At 50.7% G+C, this 26,343-nt stretch overlaps 7 protein-coding genes across 7 annotated transcripts; 3 read left to right on the forward strand and 4 right to left on the reverse strand.

The window, feature by feature from the left end:
* Positions 1-531: 531 nt before the first annotated feature.
* On the reverse strand, positions 532-3,181 carry PV10_07971 (cell differentiation protein rcd1). Its single transcript, XM_016372939.1, has 3 exons — positions 2,109-3,181; positions 1,614-2,049; positions 532-1,558 (listed from the first exon to the last, which is right to left on the reverse strand). Exons 1-3 carry the CDS (start codon positions 2,737-2,739, stop codon positions 1,378-1,380), a joined length of 1,248 nt encoding a protein of 415 aa, XP_016219850.1. The 5' UTR covers positions 2,740-3,181; the 3' UTR covers positions 532-1,377.
* An 888-nt stretch (positions 3,182-4,069) lies between these two features.
* On the reverse strand, positions 4,070-5,771 carry PV10_07972 (uncharacterized protein). Its single transcript, XM_016372940.1, has one exon. The coding sequence runs from the start codon at positions 5,238-5,240 to the stop codon at positions 4,128-4,130; it is 1,113 nt and encodes a 370-aa protein (XP_016219851.1). The 5' UTR covers positions 5,241-5,771; the 3' UTR covers positions 4,070-4,127.
* A 3,715-nt stretch (positions 5,772-9,486) lies between these two features.
* Positions 9,487-10,325, forward strand: PV10_07973 (uncharacterized protein; the record flags this gene model as incomplete). The annotated part of the gene is made up of 3 exons (XM_016372941.1): positions 9,487-9,710; positions 9,763-9,927; positions 9,984-10,325. Exons 1-3 carry the CDS (start codon positions 9,585-9,587, stop codon positions 10,323-10,325), a joined length of 633 nt encoding a protein of 210 aa, XP_016219852.1. The 5' UTR covers positions 9,487-9,584.
* A 6,765-nt stretch (positions 10,326-17,090) lies between these two features.
* Positions 17,091-21,869, forward strand: PV10_07974 (uncharacterized protein). Its single transcript, XM_016372942.1, has 6 exons — positions 17,091-17,512; positions 17,564-18,664; positions 18,717-18,855; positions 18,904-18,980; positions 19,066-19,139; positions 19,190-21,869. The coding sequence occupies exons 1-6, from the start codon at positions 17,313-17,315 to the stop codon at positions 19,843-19,845; spliced, it is 2,247 nt and encodes a 748-aa protein (XP_016219853.1). The 5' UTR covers positions 17,091-17,312; the 3' UTR covers positions 19,846-21,869.
* PV10_07975 (uncharacterized protein) lies at positions 19,968-21,434 on the reverse strand (the record flags this gene model as incomplete). Its single annotated transcript, XM_016372943.1, has 10 exons — positions 19,968-20,085; positions 20,141-20,229; positions 20,299-20,461; positions 20,519-20,537; positions 20,649-20,808; positions 20,862-21,061; positions 21,117-21,184; positions 21,233-21,257; positions 21,310-21,341; positions 21,394-21,434. 10 exons carry the CDS (start codon positions 21,432-21,434, stop codon positions 19,968-19,970), a joined length of 915 nt encoding a protein of 304 aa, XP_016219854.1.
* Positions 21,870-22,188: 319 nt separating the features above from the next.
* PV10_07976 (uncharacterized protein) lies at positions 22,189-24,419 on the forward strand. The gene has a single exon (XM_016372944.1). The coding sequence runs from the start codon at positions 22,344-22,346 to the stop codon at positions 24,075-24,077; it is 1,734 nt and encodes a 577-aa protein (XP_016219855.1). The 5' UTR covers positions 22,189-22,343; the 3' UTR covers positions 24,078-24,419.
* Positions 24,385-25,713, reverse strand: PV10_07977 (uncharacterized protein). The gene is made up of 2 exons (XM_016372945.1): positions 25,501-25,713; positions 24,385-25,435 (listed from the first exon to the last, which is right to left on the reverse strand). The coding sequence occupies exons 1-2, from the start codon at positions 25,580-25,582 to the stop codon at positions 24,507-24,509; spliced, it is 1,011 nt and encodes a 336-aa protein (XP_016219856.1). The 5' UTR covers positions 25,583-25,713; the 3' UTR covers positions 24,385-24,506.
* Between the last annotated feature and the right edge of the window lie 630 nt (positions 25,714-26,343).

A 26,343-nucleotide genomic window follows, 5' to 3' on the forward strand; every position in this document is an offset into this window, starting at 1 on the left:
ATATTCGAAGTGGAGATACATCACAAACCGGGTTTAATTAACATCCCAAAGCGAATGGTTCGGGGGTGCTCTGAGGAGAATCCCTATGGGTGGTCGGGGTTGCCGGCGATACTAGATGCCTGAATTGAAATAGTCAGTTGCTGTGTTGAGGGGAGGGGAGGAGACGAGAGAGATCCGCAAACCAGGCACGTGGCAGGAAAACATTGCTACAAGTAACTGCTACCTTAGGTACCTACCAAGTATTGTTAACTCCGAGAAAGTCCTGGTCATTCGGGCTTCTTAACTTTCCTGATCAGGAGGGACTAGGTTCAACTACATTCTTTATATCATACAGGAATTATTCAGTTGCCTCTACTTAGGGTATATACCTACCTGGATTTGTGATTTCTATGTTAGATACCTCCTCTGGCTGGTTGTTATTTCCAAATGGTCCATACCATGATTCAAGAACACGCCAATGACCCAGTTCACACTGAAATCCACCTGTACAGGCGGCCAGAGCAGGTCCGTGAAAACAAGAATCTTCCTTCATAGACACCTATTTAATACATCATTCGCTTCAACCTAGTTACGTAGACTGTACAATCACGAGAAAGTCCTATCTGTCGGTGCCCCTCATTTGCCGCGTATCTGTAACATGCCATGATGATGGCACGCGTACTATCGTATCACTCGCGGGCACACTACTTTTGACTCGCACCTCCGCTTGTCCCTCTACTCCTGTGTCCCTCAAGTTTGGACTTGTGAATCCTCGCCTGAGGACTCAGGTATGCAAAATGACCCTCTTGGTGAACCTGGTCTGCGTCAAGCATTGTCCTGTCCACGCCAAATCCTCAGCCCTGGGCAAATTGTGCAAGATCCTCTCACCCACGTTTCAAACCGAGTCAATAAACCCGGCAAATCCCATTGCCAAGTGAAACCACGCCTGAAAGGCTTCTCGCCCTTTCTGTCCATCGTCCATCGCCGTGCTGCCACCCAATTGCTGATACATGTGTGATGTTTTTGAGTTGTTGATGAGAAGCAAAAATGAAAAGATAAGCCGGCAACCTGGTCCCCTGGTGCAGGGCCTGATCACACAATCGCAGTCCCTCCTCCGTCATGACTCTTCGGTTCTTGGGGTATAAGCGCTACGTGGTTGTCACCTAGCACAGCAGGCGTCGTGGCCGTTAAAGAATGTACACATCTCGTCCAAGTCAAGTACTCCAAATCTTTCCTTGCTCAATTCAATTCAGTATTCCTGATCGTAATGTCTGTCTCCGTCGCAATGCATGAGTTTTGGGAAATCTCGTCAGTATAGTGTCGGGTATCACTGTTATCCTCCTCGTTCACGTGCCGAGCGCGGGAGCGTAGAGGTCGGGTTCAAGGGTTCGCGTCCTCCTAGTCAGCGAATTGGTCGTTTTGTGAATCCGAAACCGTGTCGCTCAGGTTGATGAGCAACTGTGCCAGGCATCGCTTGGTCGCTGCGTCGTCACGGAGCACATTAGAGAAAGTGGCGTCTCGAAGTGGTTCTGGCAGGCACTGTCGAAGAGCCTGGCGAGCACGATTGTTGTCGCTCAACCTGTGCCACTGTCAGTCGTGCGCATGGGTGGAAGACCTTGGAGCCCAGTCCTTACCTGAGAAAGCATCGAACCACGTGTTTCAGGAGACGCACTGTTTGTGTCTCGACCAACCCAATCACCATGTTGCTGAGGACGGTGCCGACAGCATAGAAGCGTTCGTACGTGGCACAGATGTATCCCAGCCCCGTGTCGTCGAGTAGAATCTTTTGTACAATGAAGATGGCAACCGTCTTGGAAAGCTCACTCCCAGTCTCCATGATTCGCAGACACAAGGGAATGATTTCCGTGGTCAGAAGAAAGGTGATGGTGGGGGAGGAGTTGTTGCCTGGCCCGTGAGCAGACGATCCGTTGGGATTGATCGCGCCACCCGATGACGGTTCGTTCTTGACCAACGCGCCGATTACTCCGAGAGAGGTCAAACGAAGGTACTCAAACGGACGTGATTTAGACGTGGTGTTGAGAAAGGGGTATAAGAACAAGGGGATGTGAGCTGGGGATCGGTTAGCCAAGTCGCAAGGAGCAGGTGGAGGTGGGTGAGAAGAGACTCACCATTCAAGAAAAGGCCTCGAGTCTCGTTATGACTTGCCACGCATTGTAAGAGTGCAAGAGCATTGCAAACGCGGTTGCTCGTTGGAGCTGTGAGCTGGCTTGGGTTCAGAAGTGGGTAGACCGAAATGATCTCTTGCAAGAGACTGGTCATGACACCAAAACTGTGCCACAGAACCAACGCCAGTTCGGGGACTTGTTCTCGCTTCTTGCTCAACTCCATCAGGGCCGTCTCTCTTTTCATTGGGTCCATCAGCTCGGCCACCCACTGCAACACTTTGCGATTCTCTTCAGACAGTTGCTGATCCATGACCGACTGTGAAGTTTGCTCGCCAATATTGTTCATAGAGGACCCCAAATTGGATTGAGCATTGTCTCCGGATGATTGTCGATTGGGATTCTGGTTGTGAGACTGGTTCAAGGCAATGCGGTTGTAATGCTGTTGCTGTGCGGCGGCAGCAGCGGCAGCGGCAGCCTGGGCCTGGGCCTGGGCCTGGGTTTGCTGTTGCTGTTGCTGTTGACCTGAATGACTCAGCCCCTGTAAGTTTGATTGAGGAGCAGAGTGCTGCCAGGGTGAAGGCTCATGTTGATTGTACTGCTGTTGATGCGAATACAAATGCTGGGTTTGTAACATGACGCCAGCCACTGTCCGTCGATGATGTATGATGTTGTAGACACTGAGTTGATCTTAAGTCAAATCGAGTCGAGCGGTGAGCCGATGAACCGATGAGCAGGTCAAGCCAGGCTCATACTTTGGACAAGGGAGGATAGGGCAAGGCAGGCGCGGAGGAGGATGTGAGGGCTCGAGGGGGGATTGTGGACGATGTCGCTGTCGCGGTCTCAGAGCAAGACAGTGTGGGCTTTGAGATCAAGTTGATTGTGATGTTTTGTGTGAGAGCAAGGGTAGAGTTGTGAAGGAAGGCCAGTTGTGAAAAGCTATGAGCGATGGAGAATAAAGCGGGGAGGTCAATGGCGGTGCAGATTGTCTGAAACTGCAGAGAAGAAGAGAAGTGGGAGTTAAGATCAGATTGGTGGACAGCATGAATGATTGGTCGACGAGGCCAAAAAAGAATGAGGATTGTGGAATCACGGGGTTGAAGAGAAATGGGAGTGCACAGGACTTTGACGGGGTTTCTTGTAGGTAGGTACCTTAGGAACATGGTAGTGGCCCCTAGGCCAGTTCAATGGGGTCCACGGGGTTCAGCCTGGTCTGGTTAGGCCATGGGCCCCTCGGCCTGGAGTCAGGGCACCATAGGCGTGGGGAAGGGCGACTCTGGTCAAAAAGCTAGGCGGAGGTTCCCAACAACCAGGCTTGTTGTACTTGCAAATGATCATATTGTTCAACTGGGGGTGTGTCTCCAAGTTAGGCGTGGATGACCACTATTTACACCTAGCTACCTTACATACGTACCTACCTAGGTAGGTACCTAGGTACCTTGCCTATTAGAAACATTTTACTAAGTACGAAGTACTTGGAGACTTGCGCCTGCTGGTGCGGCGGCCCCGGGACTCTTATCCCGGCCCCCTAGTCCTCCACACTTTGGTGGCTTTTCGCCCTTGAGGCATGTACCAGCCAACCATACATTCTCTCACACTTTGTCATTCACAGATCTTGATCTTGATGTATATTACTTTTTCGTCCTTGTACAAGGTGGACGTTGGGGAAGTTGTGAAGTTGTGAAGTTGTGAAGTTGTGAAGTTGTGAAGTTGTGAAGTTGTGAAGTTGTGAAGTTGTGAAGTTGTCCAGATTTTTGTCATTATGGGTGCCTTGGTCATCTGCTCTGGCAGGTAGGCTACTCGGAGATTTGTTCCATATCGATTGTTCAATGTACAATGTACAGAAAGACTCATCCCTTCTTCTCCATCCCGAGACATAATGATTCGCTATCTTAGGACTCATCATTGTCAATGCATATGTATACCCGCTAATTCCAAATCAAGCAAATGCAACCTCATCGTCTGAACATCATCCATCATCCATCATCCATCATCCATCATCCATCATCCATCATCCATCATCCATCATCTCCTGGACCGTGACCGACTGCTGCGTCTCGTTCGTCGATCCGATGAGCTCTCGCTGCTCGAGGTCGTGTAATCAGAATAGTAGGAACTTCCAATCGTGCTGCTCTTGTCATCTCGACGGTCCCTCCTCCTCTTGAGTCCCAGGAACAAGGCCAGCGCGCCTAATGATGCTGCAACCCAGCCAGCTCGGCCGATTCCCGTCCTCTTTTCTCCACCACCGTCACTCCTTGCTGGTCGGGTACCAAACCATGTTCTTCTGTTGTTTCGGCTGTCATGTCGACTGCCATGACGCGAGTGTCGTTCCACATAGACTTCGTCTGTTCTCCGCCTCCTGCTCGAACCCAATCCAAAGATGGCCAAAATACCATCAATCAGGCCCTTGAAGCACATGCACGCGCAAATTAGCAACAAGAGGATGATGCCCGCAATCACCCCAATCACGATGCCGGCGATGGCTCCACCACTGAGCCCGCCCCCGTCCTCTTCAATTGGGCCCGTGATGATGGCTCCGTTCGTCCCAACAGGTGTTTGGAAGGGTGCCGTCGTGGTGACCCCCGATGTCACTGTGACTTCTGTGTTGCTCGTTGGTCTGAGTGGGGCGCTGGCCGTGTTGGTGACCACAGTAGTGACGGTGAAGAGACTGCTGTAATAACCCGAGCTTCCGCCTCCGACTTCGAGACACATTCCCGATGCTTGACAATACTGTCCCGATTTGCAACAGACATTGCCACAGGGCGTCTCACCAAGAGAGTATGAACAGCTCAACCCTGTCCCTGCGGAAACTAGAGAACTGAAAGTTGCCGTGACGGTTCTTAAATCGGTTTGAACATAGGTTGTGGTATAGTATTCCCAGACGCCCCCGGCTGCTGAGGTGACGCCCTGTTGCGCTGGTCCGCACTGTGCTTGGTTGTTTGAGTCGGTATAACATGATTCTCCGGTCTCACAACAGAGTTGGCCATAGTACCCGCAAGGGTTGTCGCATCGTTTGCGAAGGTCCTGGAGGTCTTCAAAAGCGTGCAGTAGTTGAGGTAGGTAAATTGCTTTGATGGGCTGCACAAGGAGGAGAGCTGTGGCGAGACATGATAAAGGTGGCTCGGGTCGAAGACGCATGGTGGATGCAATAGGTTCGATTGTCTGTGCGAGAGATCCGTGCGCTCTCTGAGCAGTGACCCTCGGTGAAGGTCGAGTCTTGCGATACTCGCAGCACGGACGGCGTCTCTTGAATCCTCAAGCGGAGATTCTATCGGTTTGCAACAAGGTTCCTTGATAGAGGTCAATGTAGTCAGTCAAGATTGCAACAATGACAGTGATAAGAAGGAGAAGAAGCGGAAAGTTGCTCTGCGAGGTGGTGCAATAAAGTGTGGTGGGTTTTTGGTTCTGGTGGGCGAGGGCATCAGGTTTACCAACCACCTTCCTGCCACCTGGATTTTGGCTCTAACTGTAAATTGAGCCACTCTAAATCAACCTAGCAAAGGCTGGGTGGCCCGACGAGTTAATTGTCTTGCATGTCTCGGATTCACCTTTGAGCCTGCCGATGGTGATTCAAGATTGTTGCATCGTCATCGCCTCATCCAAGAGGAGGAATTGTCTTTAAGACTGTGAACATGATCGCCCACCCACCAGTGGGCAGATGGAAGAGAGCCTCGGAGGGTTGAGAGCCACGCTGGGTCTTGGTGGCGGGGCAGGAGGGTCAAAGGGTCGCGGCTGCTGCCGGGCAGCCGGACAACGCATCCGCCAAGACCCGTGTCATCACGTGACAAAGGTCACGGGATATAACACACGTGACTCTTTCTTAACGACTCATCCACTTTTCATCCCTGAGCGAAATCTCCCATTCATCTCTTATTCATCTCAACTCAATATACGCACAGGTCGTTCCTTGGGGCGATGATCACATGAGAAGGAGGAGAAGAGCTTCGTTGTCAAGCATTGACTACCCAATTTGACTTTGAAAAGTTGAGCGCTTATACTGCAAGTGTGTCTTTCCTAGGAGCCCGTGTCTGGAGATGATCAGTCCAGCATGCCACTTCTGGCATCATTTCGCGACAAGACTTAACACCGTGTTCAACCTGTCGCATAGACAGCGTCCATTCGCTGACAGAGTGAGCCTCCTGGCCGGACAGCTCTCCCACGCCATGAAGCTCTCTCGGCTCAAGTCCATCCTCTGGCCAAGCGACCGTCTCCTTCGTTGTCCAATACCTTGGACAGCTACACCGATTTCAGGAGCTTGCAGGAGCTTGCAGCAGCTTGATTGAGATCTGTCTTGTCAGTCCTGGAGCCATGCGGTCGCATAGTCAAAAGCAAGGCTCTCCTCATGTTTCCCAATCTTGGCAATCCTCAAGCGTCTCGACTACCAATGCTTGACCATTTCGCAATTGTGATCTAGGCTTCATGTCGGTCTTACAGTTCCTGCCCTCGGCATCTGATCGACCTTACGCACTAGAATGGTACCTTGGTTTCGAATCCCTCTATTCAGCCCAGGTCAAGATCATGTACCGCCGACCACTGCCGATCTCTAGCACCGTACTTCCTCGTTCCATAGTGCCTTTGATGTGCTTACCAAGATGCAGGCACGTTAACCATCTTAGAACGGAGACTTTTGTTCTCGCCACTGGTTGCTTGAACTGCATCTTCGTTGTTTGTCCTGGCTCGTGTGGCTCAACCAAATACCCATGTCCGGCGTCGTGATCTCGACTCCATCGTTCTCAGTACAGCCCACCTTGGAGTATTGCAATTTCAACTGTTGTCTCATCTCTCGTTATTTACCTGCGACATCGTCTGACATTGATTTTCTGCTGGTCATTCATTCAAGAAAAAAAGACTTCACGCCAATCTGGAGCTGTTGCTGGCATGGCGTTGGATCAAGTGAAGCAGGGTCATATGTAGTGGAGGGAAAACCAAGCTTTCCACCCGCAAGCTTTCCACCCCCATGCCTCCTTATAAGTCAGCGTGGGGACCAAAAAGGTATGCAACAGGCTATATCCACCCACTGGTCTGTGAATGAAGCCCACTACTAGTTTCGGTCATCACTGACATGGGCCTTAACCGATCAGTCCAAAGGCTCAACAATTCTCTATCTTGACCTTGGGGCTTCCTTCTAGTGGAGTCCTGGATATGGGATATTCTCCAGACCACGCCGTTCACGTGGCGATGTCACCGTGGTATGGTATTGCGACGACTACGGGTATGATGTTCACTGTCTATCAACCTTACAAAGCTGGGTGGAACGATGGTAACGTGGAATTCGAAATCACCCTCTTGTGTATCTTTCCCTCGACGGTCCACCAGTCAGTCAGCTCTTTGCCATAACCTGGCGTCGGGTCTGGGGCCTCTTCAAAGGCCTCGGTTCGACATTGATTACCCTTCGGCTGGCGTGATGCAAAGACTCGCCGGAATTCAGGGGTCAGTTTCGGATCTCCACAAGCGGGCCCTACTTTTTCCATTGTCATTCCAACAGCGGAGGTTGGCAGACCTGCTATGACGTCGCTGTTTGATACGAGGACACAAGGCTTCTTAAGCGAAGCCATATCGGTCAAGTTGGAATTTTCGCCTTTCCAGAAGGCTGCCATTAGCGGGCGACCCCGGACTCAGCACGCGCTTTCTCTTGCCAAATGATGTCAAGATTAACTGCTGACAAGCTGAGCGATCAAAGGCCTCTGCTTTGATAACACTCGCTAGTGTTATTAGCTCATCCGCGTGGGCTTGGACACGTCGAAGTGAAGACTACCCACCGCTTTTCTTCCACACCACAGCAGAAATTTATCGTGAGGCTTTTAAGTCAATCAAAGAAAGATTGTCCACTTGGACAGCCATCTACACGTTTCCGGCCCCAGGCGACCTAATTCTTAGGACAATAACAAACGCCAGATCTGCGTCACATCGATCTGCGGTTAGGGCTGGGCAAGCGGCATTTTTCTCATTCTTCTGTTGAGTTGGCAGATCGGGTCCAACGCGGTTCAAAATTTGGAGACGGCTGTCGCCCTGTGGTCCACGCACATGACACACGGCACGGGGCTTGTATTGCCTATAGACTAGTCGAATGACCCAAGTGCGGTGGTAGTCAAGAAGTCAAGATTATGCGCAATTACATGAGATGGGTGACCAAGGTGAGCACTCTGGAGCTTCAGCCACGTCCATGGCTGATGACTCTGGGGCACATCTCCTATCGATATGTGGGAGGAGCAGAATAGGTGGGTAAAATGCGATATCAACCACAGGTAGACAGATTCCTTCTGGATTTCCCACCAGAATGCTGGGGTGGCTGCCCACTGTAGTGACATAAATCTGCTCGATGACGACAGCCGACATCACTTCGCTTGGGCATGTCGAACGCAAGGGAATTTCGTCAAAACTGGTGGGGGGGGGGAAAGTCGGGTGGTGTCAGCCCATCATCAGTAGTGGGACAAGGCAAGCTTCACGGGCGCGACAAGCTCCGAGCCTTGTCGCTGTGGTCTGTGGTTAGTCTGCACATTCTTCTCCCACTACGCTATGCGGACTGAACAATCCTTGACCCAATCCGAGGATGACAGCCTTCCAGCGCCAAACACCCGGGCCAGTGTAGGCGAGAGGTCATCGAGCTCGTCCCACTTTGAGAATAGCGTGAATTACTCATATGTTCGCCCGCTACCACGCGGCGGTCTCGAAGCCTGCACACTGTGCAGGAGGTGCCCTTTTAACAGACGAATCATACACCGACGTTGGGTCAACCAGGCGAGGGCCAGTTCCCAAGACTGAATAGTGCGCCTTCTGGGAAAGGTCTAGCGTTCTTCCCGGTAGAATCCTGGCAATTCATGGCCCCGCGGTGCCCCTCGCCCCGGCTGTCTATGCATGAGGCGTGCGAATTGAGGCGTGCGGATCTCGATCTCGGGGTCGCTATATGTATGCGTTGAGAGAATGAGAGTGGAGCGGCCAGGTATCAGGAAGCATACTTTGCTTGTCAGGTTCTACTGGACTGTTAGTAATGGAACCATAGCTATCCTCTGCAATTGCAACGAGGGTGACAAGAAGTTTAGTCTATCGACAAATAGCAGCAAAGGGTCTATGCGTATTTGGCGCCCACTGTTTACCCACGGTCCACGGAACCTGATCTACTTACAGTAGTGGATGCAGAGGGGTGCTCTCGGGTAAGCAGGGACCCTGGTCGATCAGCAAGAATACTCAAGGGTCTACTTCCTGCAATTGTTCTCCACATCTTGAAGACGCCAGCACGTCGTGGCCGGGTGTATCCCCTTTACGAGTATACGGAGGTAGAGCACACCACTACTCTCTCTTCCCTAGCGAGCCTCACATTGTCAATCGTTGTATAAGAGCACACCTTCCACCCCTCCCGAGACCCAAGCAGAGCAAACCCTTCTGGCAAAGTTCAACATCCACCAGTCCCCTAGCCCACCATCAATTCACGAACCCCAATTCTATTCAACCATATCACAACGCAAAAAAGACAAGCAAGTCAACATGTCGAGCTATCAGGCCGCCAACTGGAGTCACCAACCTAGCACCTTTGATGGGATTGACCATAGTTTCCAATGGGAGTACAATGTCGCCCAATCACCCAAGAACATGGTGAACCAATACAATGATGTGAGTGCCTCCCCTAAACGAGGATTTGCGGCACCAAGTTAACAACGACTAGCTGCTTCAACGAGCGGCCGACTTCTACGCGACACTGGACAACTCATTTGAGTCTGTTTCATCTTCAGCGTCGGATAGTTCCTATCGAACGACACCAGAACGGAGGGTGTCAACCGCCGGGAGCATTGTGGCCCAAGTGAAAGGATCTATTCCAGACAAGATCGAGGTAAGCCATCACAAGCCCACGAATTGTTGCTTCGGCGTGAGTTGACTTTGTTACAGCGGAGACGCGAGCAGAACCGGTCATCACAACGCGCTTATCGAGAGCGCAAGGAACGTCACCAGAAAGAACTCGAAGAGCAAATCTGCCAATGGCAACAAAAGCACCAGCTGCTCACTCGATCATATTCTCAACAGTCGGAGGAAGTTAAACGGCTCAAGGCACAAATCGATAATCTCAACGGGGAGATTGCTAACCTTCAGAGCGGGCTTCCCAATCTGTGTGGGTCTTTGTGCCAGTCACCGCAAGAGTTTGATCTAGTGCCCTTCTTCGGTGCTGACACTCTGAGCCCACAGAGCACTCCACGCCTGGGCCAGGCGGTACCAACTCGGAGAGGATCTTGAAACAAGATGCGGCATGGACCGGCGGCCGGCTTTGTCACATGAGTCGTTGAGACGTTGCATAGCGAGGAGTTGGATCGGAGCGGAATAATCCTCACCATTCGAGAACGCGGATATCGAAGGGGCGAACTTGCATTTCAGTAAAGGCGACACCATCAGTTGACCATTTCGTCACGTATTAGTGAATTATTGCAGGGGACAACGGAAGTGGGTCACGTCACCCAGCAGTATAAAGCATTCCGCGCGTGTATTAGTGTACGAAGTAATGCGAGACGGACATAGAAGAATGACAGGCGCAAGCCTCTGTTCCGTGGACTAGAAGTTCCTCGCGCAGATTCCGCCCACGACAATCTGGATTACGGATGGATGGGTCTCTCATTTGCCTACCTACTCACAAAGTGGTAAGATGGTGTGTACAAGACAGCAAGAATGAGGAGGCTGAGCTGAGCTGGTGACCCAGTCAAGAAGCATGAGAGGGAATCCTACCGAACGTCTTCAACACAAGATCATGAACATGAGGGCACTGTGTTCCGGTCGACCCTTAGCGCACGCAAGCCCAATATCTGGAAGCCCCCATGAGCGAGGACATCTGGATCTCATGCGGGTGCAAAGATCGACAAACCGGTCTCGCCGTGGGTTACAGTCTGAAAATTCACCAATTCAGGCATAAAAGATGATCGACAGGTCGCCCAGTTCGACTTACATAATGTGTGCAACTTGCACGAGGTCAACAATCCAGCTGTGTAGTCAGCAACACAGGTGTTTTGACCCACGTGGGGAGCTACCGGCCGATGATCAGGGACAGGTGAAGGGATACTGCCAGCCAATGAAGGCATTGTGAACTTGATACCCCTTTCGTCATTAGCGTTCTCGTTTCAGTCACAGAGTTCGGCACACGCTGTATTTCCGAGAGGCGCCCAGGCTTGCCCTGGCCGTTTCGAAAGTGCCCAGGCCAACAGGGGACGGCTTGAGGCAACAACAACGGCCATTCCGTGTATGGCCGTGCCGTATGCCGTTGACAAGGGCTTGATGGGCGAGGGACGAGTGAAGCCGAGTCAAAACATTAAAGAATTTAAGCGTTCCAAGCCGACTTTATTGAACTCAAACCGCTGTTGGTTGATGAAACCCGGGAGGCCTCTGTATTTGTGCTGTAGCGCGCCGTGATTGCCATAGGTGTGCTAGTCTATGGCCTATCTGCTAGGGACGAAGGACAAGACTTATCGCGGAATCTCCAAAGTTACCACGGTTTGATGATAGACTATCCTCACTTACGTGGTTCGTACCGACAAATACCTGGCAGCTGCAGGTCATCAGGAGATTTGGTTCCAAAGGTTCGTGCTGAGTGCGTCAAGAGCTTAATCATCTCGTCTTCCTTCACGTGGAAGGTGCGTACTGAAGTACGGAGTAAGGGATCATGTGGCATTGACACAAGCATGGATGCCCGGTCTGCCAGGATCAAAGCATTGGTCGTTGAGAGGCCTGGCCATGCCAAGAAGGAAAACTGTCACCACGAAGCAGCCGTTAGGCTAGAGGAGTTTACTCCGGAGATGTTGCAATCTTGCGTAGGGGTAGTTGATCTGCTTGGGTAGAAAGGAGGAGATATGGACTGAACCTATGCGTCGGGTGTGATGTAGACATATTCCTCGATCCATGTACCAACTATCTAGACCGGGAAAGGATATTGGAGCTTGGCTCTCTTTGACACTGTTCTCGTTCAGGCTGTTGCACTAAAACGCGGCTTTGTTTTGCCCAGCCCTCGTGTCGCTAACAAGGTCGAATCGTGGGCTGATGGGTGTGTGACCCGAGGGTCCCCGCTTGCAACAAGCATTCCAGACCAAAGACTTCGGAAAGTCTTGATTGAAGTACACCCTCGCTTGTGGGTCAAGGCGCCCCAAATAAGAGCATTAGCAGAATATGGTAATTCATTCTTCAGCACTGGATGTTTTAATGTTTTCACGACGGGCTGAATTAACCGGGTTTTGGCTGAACTCAGTCGCATTCGAGTTTCCAGGGTTCCAACAAGCAGCCATGAGATCGTTTTAATCACCTCCACTAGGTGGAACTCGGACGTTACTGGTGAAATGGCAGCAGTCACCATTGCGCTGCGTTTGATAATTTTGGGATGTTTTGGCATACCTTGGAAGCCAGCTCCAAAATAGAGAAACATTCAAACATTAGCTGCTTGGCCTTGGGTTATAGATCGAAGCCGACAAGGCAGTTACATCTCGTTGTTCCAGAATTTGAGTCTCCCAACCATCAATATAAATTTCTGTTGTCACAAAATGTCCGCTCTGTGTGTGCAAAGACCTATTCCGGGCCAGCGTCATTCTCCTATTATCTGTCGGTTTCGAAGAGGTCTTGGACGCACAAACTGTTGCTCATCACGATCACGATTGCAGAGCAAGCAAGCAAGAATTCCATAAATCGACTCGTAAATAGGTACTTACCATGTCGTCTGCAACTGTATTTTGATGTCTACAACTGTTAGGCCTCAACTACATGTATGTTGGAGTTACATTGAACGAGGGTATATGTCATGCCGATGGATGCGAAACCCGGGCGATTCTAAAATGAAGTACCCAGGGACTTTGATATTTCAAAAGCCCTGCCGACAGAGCAAGGTCTAATCTGCCAGCACTTGAGACCCTGTATGGCCAAGTTTTCAACACCCATATCACACCTTCCTCAAGAGGGAGGCTCATGAGGAGGTAGGTACTATGCTTAATGCGTAGATTGTCCGTAGATTTTCCGACTTCTCATGAACCCTTTTGTGTCTATCAGACACAAGAGATGTTCTCACAGGAAAAAGCAGGCTTTATAGAGTTCTGACTGGGGGTCTTATGCTAAAAGCAGACGTTTCTTCCCCGGTGGAAGAGCACCGGTGGCAGTCTTAATTCGTGTGTTGCAACTACGGTCTACGGTTCTCGTTTGCTCGCGGCTGATCGAATCTCTCATCCAGGAATTGAGGATGCAGTCGACAAGTCAAAGCCCGCCCAAAGGTGAGAGTTCGAGACTTAGGTATATTGTAATCTGGAACGACGGTACACAAAGTACCTAGTCAAAGTTGACTGGGCAGGGTCATATGCTGTCTGCACAGACCCACCTCAGAGGTGGGCAAGTAGGCAATGTAGGTTCCTAATATACATATGTGATATTTGTGAGGACGACCCATCAGGCACTTAGCTAGACGTTACATTGTCCAGGTGCGCAACGCCCAAGGGATGCCTAATTTCTAGAGTACGTATAGATTATGTATTCTTTGTTAGCCTTGAGCTGGCGCCTACGCAGACGCACAGCAAACTGAGACCAGTGGTGTCTGTGTCCCTTGGGAGGCAGTTCCATCCAAACTTGGCCATTGACACGTCGGAGCCATCATTGCAATAGATCTACGGAGTAGACACACTAAGAATAAGAGAACAGAATAAATCGTGCCCCCATGCCAGGTACTTGTTAAGGTATTGGTACTCATCATCTCGCTCCCTGCTTCGGTAGGACATGAACCCACCTTTAGCTAAATGAGGAAATGGCTGCTAGCGTGCGTGGGTCAAGATTGCTTACTTAAACAGCAGCCATACGTATGCATCTTTTTCACCGGAACCAAATGGATGGGGTGTCGTCTGGACTGCTTTTTAGTCATGAAGGATGTCTGCAGGATCCGGCCCAGGTATTACTCCGATTTGTCCAAGATCCAACCCCTGCTTTCGAGTCGGGTTTCAGCGTGTCAAAAGAGGCCAACCAATGACGACCCCACGGCTCGAGTTGGCCTTTGAACAGCTGATATTTCATCTGGTCTGTCACGAGACTGAGAGACCAAGACTCTTCGTGTGGGTGAGGGAGGGGCACGAAGGAAGACGGAACACCATCGAACAATTGCTTACCCCTGCCGTACCCCGGAAGCTGCATGGTCAGGCTAGAATGCCCCTCAGGGCCTCATGCAACCTTAGTCATACGCCGCACGACACGAAAAGCTCCTCGCACAATCTTCCTTTTTCTCATATCTTGTCGGGCACCAGTTGACTTTCGGAAGGAGCAAGCCATGTCCGATATACTTTACGTGGTAGGTACAGATGGGCTTTTCAACCCCATGCCTTGAAGTCACCTGTGGGCACTCCAATCACCACCGGGCTTCTCACTCACACTTGCTCGAGAATTGACTCCCCAGCTCTCGAGGAATCGCGAGAGGCTTTCTCCACTGGCCCGACACCAATGAGGTAACGGGGTACTTTGACTTTATTGGTAGGAGAACAGCACCAGATCACTGGACCTGACCTAGGAAGCGAATGCACGACATAAGCATTGTATACTCGTACGCATACTGGAGCACTACTTGGAAGGATGGAACGGAACCCCCAAGGCGCATGCGTATACCTGTTTTGTCACAAAAGATGCCTAGATAGGAAGTTGCCAAAGATTAATCTCAACATCACTACACTCCAGGGCTGTTTGGTTCGCATTCTCATACTAGACTAAACACCACCATGCTATCCACTCTCACCGAGTCTACTTGTTGTCGGGCTTCAGACCGTCTTTGGTAGGTACAAGGTCCTTCACGTATGCACGCTAAAGCCCACGGCGGGATGACCATCAACCCCTGTCCTTAATGACCAAGCCCCTAAGGGTCGCTCTTAGAGCGGCGTGACACATATCCTTTACAAGATCTGAAGAAAGTCACGAGATCTACGAATACATATAACGGAGAGCTTAGCAACACGGAAGTTTCCACGGGATCGTTACGTGAAAAGGAAATCTCTTGGGAGACAGAGGCTTGGATACTGAGGTGTATGTACAGGCATGAGAGACAGGTTCGTCGATGCTGAATATGCAATTGAAAAAAGGTGATAGAAGTTTGTAAAAGGAGCATATCCAGACTGTGACAGACGCCTTGGGCTACTACAGGCCGTAAACGTCATATGAACGCCAGCGCTTAACAATGAATTGAAATAATCAGGACAAGGTCGTGCACTGACAAGATTTCGTTGCTTGATCCACACTCTACGTAGGTCGAAAATGCGCAATTGGCTCGATGTGATGATGCATTAAACAGAAAGCCGCAGAATGTGCCCCAGGAAATACCCCTGAACAGGCACATATGCTGTTCTGTTTGGCCTTGCTGACTAGACGTAATCCGAATCCCGAGAACCTCTTCGACCCCGGTCTTTTCGATAGGCCTTGGGAGGATATACCTGGGCAGGGTAAGCTGGCGGAGCAGTAGTTTTCTCGTCCAGGCCAGGAAGAGAGAACTGGTGTCCATCATCATTGGACTTGTTGGCGACAGGAATCCAAGTCAGCTCGACATTGTCGTCAATCATGCGTTCTTTGGCCCTCTCTGCCGCATCCTGTCGCCTTCGCTGTCGACGAACAATGAAGAAGACGAGAGTGCCAACGACTAGAAAGAGACTATCGGCGGTCAGTTTGACACATGCTACCACCATATACTCGGGGGGTACGAGTGATTTTTCCGGAGCAAAGATGGCTGCCCTTCCAACCATCGACACAGGTACTTACGACAAGCCAATGATAAGAGGGATGCCCGTTTTGGTGAATTCGCTGACATATCTTTCGCACGCATCAAAGGCTGGATCCTCATTCTTGCATTTCTCGCGTTTCTGGTAGATGTGGTAAAGATTCTCCATGATGATGGCGTCTGCAGTTCAGAATCGTGTCGCAAGCAACAGATAGAAGTGCCTTTACAGTAAAATAGAAAACAAGACACGTTGTGATGGTGCCAGCTGTTTAGTGACGCATCTCAGGCTAGTGGGTCATTAAGGTCTGTTAGGCATGATAATCAAGGAAAAGAGAGCCGAGTTCAAGTGACGACGTGAAGACAAAAGACTTGGATCAAGATGATACAGCGGTTTTGGAACATTCCTTCTTCGAAGCAGGAAAAGAGTAGAGTTTGCGACAAATGTGAGATGATTAAAGTGATTAAAGGGGGAGCGGCTCAAGTTTCAAAAAGGGTGTGGAGGGGGATGACACTCTCGTTTGGTTTCGTACCTAATTAATTGTTTGCGGTTTAGGTGCTTGGGCTGGCGGTTCGAGGCTAGGAGCCGCCCCCTCGGCCCCTTCGGATTCTGTCTGACACTGATCTGGTCCCCTTAAATCGAGAAAGGTACTGCACCATGTTTTGTGCCTGACAATGCCATTTCCCTGCCTCCCTCCTGGACACGTCGACTACGCATAGGTACTCCGTACATGACAAGGCTAAGGACCTAGAAGCTCTAGAGCGTCGTGAGTGTCTGGGGGTGGCTGGCAACTTGCCATGGGTACCTCAGGTGGCTGGTGTCACACTCTCTTGTCACGGCACCAACATGACAGGTTCCAGACTCCAGGTCCGGTTCTCACTCTGTGCGATGGTCACGTGTGAATGCACTAAATCATCAACCCAGAGAGTCTCCTTCACACTCTTCGTCAATATAGAATTGACAAAACAATGTAAGTAATGCATCCATGCCTCGAAAACAATCAAGGACCAAGAGACAAAAACGCGTCCATGTTGATGTGTCTACCAATAAAGGTAAGCAACTATGGGCTAGGGAGGTTTTATGTTATTAGGCACCCCGGTCACGCTTGTCCAGGCGTTCCAGGGCACCGTGGGCACTGATCTCCGAATGCGGGGCGCCACGCGGGGAAACGCGCTGACGCTACGGAGAATCTCGCAAAAACATGATGTGCAATGCTCGCTTAGGTCATGCACACGTGACTTGGCTTGGCTTCATCTTCTTCTCGACTTCATTTCATCTTTGGCGCGAGACGAGACTGATGAACATACCAACATCTACAGCAATCCCTGCCCAATTGGGTCGGCCACGACTAATAGGCATCTCGAATCTGAACGAATATCACTCCAGTCCGCTCTTTCATTCCAAGACCAATCCCTCCTTTTCGTCTCTCTATCGTTAGTGCCCGCCACGGGGCGAGCTCCAGTCTCCATAATCACCCCTCCTACAACACGCAAAGATGCCCTGATTGCGACTATGGACTATTCGAGGCATGGCATCAAATTCTTCACCCGACCGAGATGTCAAGCAAGCTGCCACTCCGGCCAAGCAAGCTGCCTGTCTAGAGTGTCGTCGAAGCAAGGTCAAATGCACACGTGATCCTGCCGCCACCGTCTGTCGCAAGTGTCAACAGGCCAACTTGCATTGTGTTACTCCCGAGTACCATGTCGGCCGGTATAAGGGCGTTAAGAAGTAAGTCCCAGCATCTTTCCGCTTTCCTCCTATGCTGACTCCCTCCCTTAGTAAACGAAGCGGGCTCGAGAAGGCCATTTATCAAGTCGAACAAGCATTGAAACGATCCAAAGATTCTGGCTCATCCTTGACCCTGGAAAATCTCGACGTTGATGCAGACTTGCGACAACTCATCACTTCTCCTCCACTTGCCACATCGCAAATTCGTCGCCAGTCTAGTTCCTTGACTCCCAACGAGAAAGGTCCGCCACCCTTTCCTCAAGCCCGGAGAAGTCTAGTCCCTGGTGAAAGCACTGGCGGGTCTCGCGACTTCTCAACCCATGACATGTCTCCGCCCGATGCTCCAACGGAGAAGCCTGAGGAGCTCGCGTTAAATCATGCCGACAACCCCCTCCAGCTTCTCGCGATGGCCTCAATTCTCCCTGCCCAGTCCCCGTCGACAACAATGTCCACCTCGCCTGCAGGAGCCGTGCCTCAGCCAACTGCTTCTGATGTCAATGGAGCAGAAGCAGAATTGACCCAGTTTTTTGGTTCCCTGCAGCCAACCTTCGACAATTCTCCTGAATTGGATCCAATTGAGATGGGCCTGGTCACAACCGAAGAAGCTGAATCGCTCTTTGCGTATTTCCACGAACGATTGGCACATACACGGTGGGGTCTTGACCCTACCCTTCACACCGCTGCTTTTGTCCGCGGCAGGTCAGCTTTTTTGTTTACCTCGATTTTGGCAGCTGCCGCTCTATTCCTACCAAAGGCCGAAGCACTATCCAAGAGATTGTCCAATCATCGCAATGATCTGGCTCGAAAGGTTCTTGCAAATCGTAATCGCTCTGTCGAGATTGTCTTGGCCTTCATGGTCAACGTCCCTTGGATGAAACCAGCAAGGCATTGGGCAGACGATGAAACCTGCGCGTATTTGTCAATGGCATTGACCATTGCGCTGGATCTCCAGCTCAACAAAATTGTTGTCCCATCTCCAACCATCCGCCCGCCAGGTTTTCTAGACAAGATTGCCAAAGCAGAATGCATCGATGCTGCCAAGGCTCTACAACTAGACGGCTTTCCCAACGTAGACCCCACCTCTGCATGGGGTCGCAGATTGTTACGGTTGCGCGAGAGGATTTGGCTTGCTTTATTTGTTCTTGATCGAGGGTATAGTGTTTGCCCTTCTGCACGTCTGCATACTGGCTAACTTGCCCTGGAGAATTTGTTTAGCTCGTGGCAGACCGTATGCTGTCCCGATCGGTCCATTGGTAGAGAGCTGTGACACATGGCACATCTCTGATATTGCAGACCGATGGGATGGCAGTATCATCTCTGCAGCGGTGCTGCGAAGAGACCTGGTGCGCCACTCCAACAAACCTTTCCTCCCACATCACTAATTCCTCCAGGTCGGCTTGATATCCGGGGTCCGCGAATTCTGTGACGGTAGCCAAGGAGTCAATGGGGGCTCGCCCGCCGTCCGTTTGTAAGTCTGCACCTTGCGCGTGGTCGCCGTAAATCTTGCTCGCCGAGCTTGACCCTCTTCCCGACCCCTTACTAACTGCTCATAGTCTCAAGGACAAGATTGATCGATTTTTCGAGCAATGGTATGCTGTGTGGTCCTTACAAATCACTCAAGGAGACGGTAGAGCACCTTCGAAACAAGTTTAATCAACCGCGCTGACTTTGCCCAAGGACAACTTCCGCCTTATGTCGAGATCCTGGTGTCTCACACCAAACTTTCATGTTATTGCAGCGTTGTCAACCACCCTACAGCTTCTACAGATGTCAAACAATTCTTCCGCGCTGCAGGGCTGGCTTCGGCTATGAATGTGATGCGCGCTGCTGTTCAAGGGGAAGGACGGTTGAAGTCGATGCCTAACAATACGGTCATCATGGTATCCTTCGCTGCCTGTTTTGCTCTTGCACTCGGAACCTCTGAACTCGGCAATCGGGCGATTTTTGCACCAAACGCGCGTACTTTGATCGAAGAAGTCATTGCTGTTCTGGAACGCATTGGAAGCACTCCGAAGCACCGTGATGGACTCTCGGTTCTATTTGCCAGACACATTCGGAGAATCTTCCAAAGTTCTATGCTCAATCCACAGGAAGACGCCCAAACCCCGGCGCCGAATCTGACGAATCCTTCTCAGCCGGTGCAGGATCTTAGCTACGCCTCGCCACGCCCTACCGCCATCCCTGCCCCAGCAGCTTCGAACGAGCCTTACGTCTTTGACATGACGGATGAACAGATTCTCGAGGCCATCAACAATGCTAGTGCATCTCAAGAATTGTTTCAACTCGATGAAACAATGTTTGTCGATTGGCTCGACTGGCCAAATGTGGCCTGAAAATGGAAAGTCTTATTATCCTTGTCCACTTAGTCAATGGTAATCGTACGTCCCGACCACGGGAATTTATCGACTATGCGCCAAGACTATCTTTCGAATGGCTCTTTCTGTTAGTCGCGGGATCAGAGTTTCTGAGGAGATATGACGCCTGTGGCACTCCTGGTCTCTCTGGCGTCTTGTGACATGTTGACAAGCTTCTGCAGCTGCTCAATGAAGACAAAGGTCAATACGGTGTTAGGCCTGCAGAGAGTTAAAACCACGAGCAAACGACCAAGATTAGTCCTTGCAGACTTACGCAAGTCTAAGCCAGGCAGGAGTCCAGCCTCTCATCAAGAACCGTGGGCCTTCGGTGCGAAGGGACTCGGTAACGATATTGACGACGCTCTGCAAAGTCTGGTCAGCCGTTCATCAAGTTGGCGAGTTCTGGAGGTTGTGCCAGCATACCGGTCTTACTCCGTCCACTGCCACTGCGTTTTGTACTCGACTCTTTAACACGTCGGCTGGGGCGCAGGCGGTAGTGGCCACTGTTCCTGCTAAAAGGGAAGCAAGGAAGTGAACTGGCATACCGTCTTCCAAATCAAAGGTGGACAAGAGTTGTCGTTTGGCTGCGGAATAGCTTTGGCATGTTCAGTCACACTGTGCATCGACAGAGGTTCTCAAGAAACGAGCTTACGTGGCAATCTGCGACACATCTATTCTCCGTCAGAAAACGTGATTAAGCGACGAATCAGTGAACATAAGCGGGCCCGATTTACTCGGCTGATGAAAGCCACGAGGTCTTAGAGAGACGGGTTTGAACTCACTCATAATGACACTGCGAACGATATTGGGCGCCAGTCCTCGGCTAAAGGTCGCAACGCCCTCTTCACGGCTGATCCTCAGAAGGGCATCAAACGCATGTTTATAAGCAAATCTCTGACCAGGAGCTTTAGCTCCATCGGCACACATTCTCACCAGGGCCACCTGTCGATGTTGTCAGTCTGTTGCTCGTCTCTGATAATGCGGTATAGACGGACCTCAGTGGGGTTTCCGACGACACCAGCCATCCCTCCTGCCAGTGCTGCGCACGCGATTTCCCAAGAGCTTGACAGACGCTGTTGTCCTGTCCGCTGTCGGGCAGCCTTGGCGAAGTAGTTATAAAGCCCGAACCGAGCAGTTGAGTAAGTTGATTGTCGCAGCATTGATGCGCTGATGCCCCACCATAAAGAGCGGATGCCTAAGAGAAGTGGTCAGCTTTCTTGGAGATTGGGATGGATAATCGCAGAACCAACCGTCTCGACTGGCAAAAGTCAACAATGTCCGGAGCATGTTTGGAGGCTTTTGCATGACCTGCATGCGACTATGACGGGTCAGCAGCTGTGTTGATCTTGGCGTGAGGATGTTTTACTATTTGGTCTGATCAATCGGATGGGCTGGTGACGGAACAAGTCAGCTTCGATTTCATCGAGTTGTCGTGTCACATACTGAAGCATGCTGCCATTGAAGCTGCGGCACCGCTGTTGATCGTCAATAACATTGTCCTCAGTTGAGGTCATTTGTACCTCTCACCCAAGCCAGAAAGGCTGACTTTGCTTCTTGGTGGCGACCATATCGAACCTCCCAATCTCAGGTTATGCCAAGCCAGACGGTTGATCCGTGTATACTATGGCAGAGAATATGTGAGATGTAGGTTTAATCACTGTATACGATAGCCTTTGGAGATGTCGGCAACTCCACCAGAACAAGACTTTGACTTGATGAATTGAGGAACCAAGGAGGATTGCTGTTGTTGTATGGCATACGTGGGCAGTTCAATTGCTCCCTATGAACTGTGTTCTACCTGTTGCAATATGATGCCCCGAGCGATACTACCAATGTTTGGCTCATAGATTGGATTCACACGACTATGGGGGAATGAAGTCGAGAGACCCAAGGTACGGTATGAGATACTGACGGCGACAAATCTATGACCGAAGATGGGGATTAGGCACGTGCAAATGTGAGTTTTTTGTCTGACGAAGAAAATATGGAATGTGACGCGTTGGCATGTGTGATAGTTGCGTGCAGAAAGCCCTTCGGAGGTTGATTTGGGCGAATAATATACCACGTCTGACTAAAATCTCCCTTCTTAGCCCCGGCCTTCCCCGGCTTCAGGGAATGATTTGCCTTCAGCTTCACCAAAACACCAAAATAACAAAAATCATCATCCGATGCCGGAAACAGATCGGAACAAGCACCCAAAAATGTTGCCGTCTCTGCCCGGTAGGCTTCAAGATTACCCATCCATCTCGAGGTGTTTTCAAACGTCATGTTGATGCATCGGATAAATTAATAAACCATGATTACCTTAGTATTCAATAGATTCTGCCGGTCTGTCTCGACCCCCGTCAACAATCATTTGTCTTGGATTTCTGTCTTATTCACTCTTCCCATTGTTATTGCCAGACATCCCTTCTTCCTGCCATAGATCTGATCACAATCATTGAGCTTTTTCTTGAGTGTTGATCCATTGTTATCCAATGGCGGCCAGGCGAACGTTGCTTCTTGGCATCAACAATGCCTGCTCTACTCCTATATGCAGTATCAGCATCTGCATTGGTCGGTCCAGAATAGCATCCAAGCATCTCCAGATACCCAGGACATATCCTCTCTCTTCAAGCCAGTCCCGCTTCTTTTCTTCCTCTAGACAGCGAGGATTGGGAGCCTCCCGATCAAATAACGCCACAAGCCAACCCGTGATCGACAGGACAAGATCAAAGGTTTTCCATGATGCGGACGAAGCGGTAGCCGACCTTCAATCTGGTTCAGTCGTGCTCAGTGCTGGTTTTGGGCTTTGTGGAACCGCCGAAACCATCATTTCTGCCATGGTGCGACGCGGAGATAGTCTCAGCAACCTCACGGCTGTCTCCAACAATGCTGGCGCTGCAGGGGCTGGAGGGCTCTCGCCACTCACAAAGTCAGGGCAGATCACTCGGTGCATCCTATCTTACCTGGGCAATAACAAGGTCCTCGAACAAAAGTACTTGTCTGGCCAAATCGCTATTGAATTATGTCCTCAGGGTTCTCTTGCGGAGAGGATCCGTGCCGCAGGTGCAGGTATTCCTGCATTCTTCACCCCGACAGGCGTCGCCACCTTTATCCAGACCGGAGGCATTCCCACGCGACTAGGTCCTGTTGATCCCATTACCAAGAAGTCCGCCGTACTGGAAGGTGGCAAGCCCCGTGAAACAAGAATCTTCAATGGCAAAACCTATGTCATGGAGACGGCACTCCCTGGTGACGTGGCCATCTTGAGGGCCTGGAAGGTCGATGAGGCTGGGAATTGTCAATTTCGATATACCACAAAGGCTTTTGGAACCATCATGGCCAAGGCCGCCCGTCTGACGATTGTCGAAGCAGAGAACATTGTGCCGGTGGGGTCCATCGATGCCAACGATGTACACCTTCCCGGGATTTATGTCGACCGAGTGGTGCCTGCGACAGTGGAAAAGAAATTGGAAATCAAGAAAACCCGGCCATCAGACACAGGCAATGACTCGGATGCCTCAAATACATCAGCCTCGTCTAACTCATCCACCAAACCCGAGGCGCTAGTACGAAGAGATCGCATCGCCCGGCGGGCGGCAAAAGAACTGAAGCACGGCATGTACGTCAACCTAGGAGTAGGCATGCCTACGCTGGCACCATCATTCCTGCCCTCGGACGTCAAGGTCTGGATCCAGTCTGAAAATGGAATCCTAGGCATGGGCCCATACCCGACCGAGGACGAGGTTGACCCAGATATTGTCAACGCCGGCAAGGAAACTGTGACATTAGTACCGGGGGCCTCGACGTTCGACTCATCGGAATCATTCAGCATGATCCGCGGTGGGCATGTCGACGTGTCCATCCTGGGAGCGCTTGAGGTCTCGGCCTCGGGCGATCTGGCCAACTACATGATCCCCGGTAAAGTGTTTAAAGGCATGGGGGGCGCCATGGATCTGGTGTCTAACCCAAACCAGACCAAGATTGTCGTCACCACAGACCATGTCGACAAGTATGGCAAGAGCAAGATTGTCCAGACGTGCAAATTGCCTTTGACTGGTGCCAAGGTTGTCAGCACCATTATCACGGATCTGTGCGTTTTCCAGGTGGACAGAATCGACGGAGGCTTGACCCTCACCGAACTTGCGCCTGGTGTCACCGTTGATCACGTCAAAGCAAACACCGATGCCAGTTTTGTGGTCGCAGATCCTCTGGGTCAAATGGATTAGTAATGTTGGGATAGGTTGGTGTTGGTGAGAATCCTCCCACGACACCGCACACCGTGAAATGGAATTCTATGGTTGAACATTTATTTTCTGTTGCACTTGAGCGATGACAAGAAGAGGTCTGAGGTCCAAAACGATGGGGGCTCATGGATCAATGGTCCGTTAGCAGAAACCCCACGACTATAGACATTGATGATTCCAGAAGTGTGAGCCGTGTCTCATTCGAATATTGAATACCGTAGCGTCTAGTGATTGGGCACACGTCAATGAACTGTGATGGAGATGGTATAACGCCAATGCATTGAAAATACCGACCTCTATACTTTTGATCCACTTTGATACGACAAAGATACTATGTATATTGTTTATGTACCATTTCTATATCAAGCTATGCTGGACAGATCAAAGTGATAACTGCTAGAGGATTCCCTCTCACAGCTTCGCCTTTAAATTATCCGAAGCATAGCCCGGAGCAAAGGTGGTTCCTGCTCCGCCACTCAAACCTTGGACAAGCTCATCAATGGTGTGGAGTATCCATTGGTTGCCCTCGTCCGTGGCCAACCACTCGGCTCCCTCAACGTCCTTTTCCGCCGTGCCGTCAGCGAAGGCCTTTCGAAGACCGAAACAGTGACTGACGACCTGTGGACCGACACCAGTCTGTGACCTGAGGCAGGCAATGGCAACCAACGATGTCAGAACTCGCCCAACATTGACCGATGTGTCCGGCGTGGGAGGATTTCCCAACAGAGTGCCGTAGTGCGCGTTCAAAATATGTACGGGCAGATTTGGATGAGATGCGGCAAGCTTGTCGTACAACTTGTTCTCAAAAGGACGATAAACCGAAGCCCACAGGTTCCAGCCACCCTCCAGACGATCTTTGAGGTTCTCTGGCGTCAATTGTCGAGACGGGGGAGGCGTGATTTGGCTGAAAACATCCTGGGGAAGACCCTCCTTGAAAGCGCCAAGACAATTGATGCTTCGAGGGATCCCATTGAATGATATACACTTCAATCCGACCTCTCTCATCAGTTCAATGGTTTTGGGCCCGGAAGGGGCGTCGGGAAGTGACTGGGTATAGTGATACAACTCCACGAGGGAAGATGGTGAATTCATCGTCATGGTTGTGGCGGTTGAAATGGTGAGCCAGGCCGGAATCCCGACATTCTTTATTTTGGCTGATTCGGCTATCCGGGCGAATGTCGACCGAATCTTTGGCGGTGCGGGTAACATATCAGGTTTGGCATGAGTGGCGTTGATGAGCGCCTTGAGCGAGTTTGAGAGCTTCGACATGCTGGCTGGGACCTTGTCGTTGAACTTAGGTGCAGGCTGTGGATGAAACGTAATCTTGCCAATATGAAGATCTGAAGATGCAAGGTAAGTTCTTCATGCTGGTCAACCAACACTGTAGACTAGAAGGCCAGCTTACTACGGGTTTGTGATGAAGACAGATTCTGCTCTGATCGCCAAGCCTTGTCAGGTGCTGGCTTTCCCCAGGTACTGTCAGGCATGAACGGCACAAGGTAGCAATTTAGGTGTGGAAACAAGGGATGGAGGACCAGTCGATCGCGAGGCTAGACACTTTAAAGTGTTAGATATTGCTGGGGCGAGACGAGGGAGATTCGTATGGTGGAGGGTGAGGACGACGGCCAGGTCGGAGGCCAGGCCGAAGAAAGGAGCCTCGGCCCTATTTTTATATTGACTAAGCTGTATATGGACTAGCTGATACCCCTCAAAAGTCGCTCTTGCCTCGTTCGGCGATTGTTTTATCACCAGCCTGCAAAACCATCATCCGCTCTTCCAACCACCATCCTCCCACATCCTCCCACATCCTCATCCTGGTCACTGATCTACGCATATGTACAGATGCTGTACGATCTTGTCACTGCTCTTACGGTCCGTCATGTCTGTTCCTATGCAGATTTACCCGCCTACTTCTGATTGGGAAATGCAAGACTATGGAGTAATCCCCTTTCAGCTTTGATCAACCGGATCATTGGTACAACTCCCCAGTAGCCTTGTGTCCTTGTGTTACTGTCCCTCTGCCGTGTTTCTCTCCCCGGACATTAATCTTGATCACAAGTCAATTATGCGCGGGGATAAAGTCGGCAAGATCCACAGATGATTAATGATCACTCTGATGGACTGGTTACCTGGGGACGACCCTTGGGAAGGTTTTAGGTCAAATCCTCTATTTAATTACTTGAATACTATATCTCCAATGCAGAAACCTCGTTCCCCGTCTCCTTCTCCCGCCTTGGTTGCGTCTTAG

This window comes from Exophiala mesophila, assembly GCF_000836275.1.
Source record: "Exophiala mesophila strain CBS 40295 unplaced genomic scaffold supercont1.6, whole genome shotgun sequence".
In the NCBI taxonomy this organism is placed as follows: Eukaryota; Fungi; Ascomycota; class Eurotiomycetes; order Chaetothyriales; family Herpotrichiellaceae; genus Exophiala; species Exophiala mesophila.

What these genes read in the sequence shown, in the direction of transcription:
- PV10_07972 (XM_016372940.1), bottom strand. Translation starts at nt 5,240, where the DNA reads ATGCGTCTTCGACCCGAGCCACCTTTATCATGTCTCGCCACAGCTCTC.
- PV10_07976 (XM_016372944.1), top strand. Translation starts at nt 22,344, where the DNA reads ATGGCGGCCAGGCGAACGTTGCTTCTTGGCATCAACAATGCCTGCTCT.
- PV10_07974 (XM_016372942.1), top strand. Translation starts at nt 17,313, where the DNA reads ATGGCATCAAATTCTTCACCCGACCGAGATGTCAAGCAAGCTGCCACT. An exon ending in CGGTATAAGGGCGTTAAGAA is followed by an intron (nt 17,513 to 17,563) that starts GTAAGTCCCAGC and finishes TCCCTCCCTTAG; the next exon opens with TAAACGAAGCGGGCTCGAGA. An exon ending in GGCTCGCCCGCCGTCCGTTT is followed by an intron (nt 18,981 to 19,065) that starts GTAAGTCTGCAC and finishes AACTGCTCATAG; the next exon opens with TCTCAAGGACAAGATTGATC.
- PV10_07971 (XM_016372939.1), bottom strand. Translation starts at nt 2,739, where the DNA reads ATGTTACAAACCCAGCATTTGTATTCGCATCAACAGCAGTACAATCAA. An exon ending in TCGAGGCCTTTTCTTGAATG is followed by an intron (nt 2,050 to 2,108) that starts GTGAGTCTCTTC and finishes ACCGATCCCCAG; the next exon opens with CTCACATCCCCTTGTTCTTA. An exon ending in GTGGTTCGATGCTTTCTCAG is followed by an intron (nt 1,559 to 1,613) that starts GTAAGGACTGGG and finishes ACAGTGGCACAG; the next exon opens with GTTGAGCGACAACAATCGTG.
- PV10_07977 (XM_016372945.1), bottom strand. Translation starts at nt 25,582, where the DNA reads ATGCCTGACAGTACCTGGGGAAAGCCAGCACCTGACAAGGCTTGGCGA. An exon ending in GTCTTCATCACAAACCCGTA is followed by an intron (nt 25,436 to 25,500) that starts GTAAGCTGGCCT and finishes TTGCATCTTCAG; the next exon opens with ATCTTCATATTGGCAAGATT.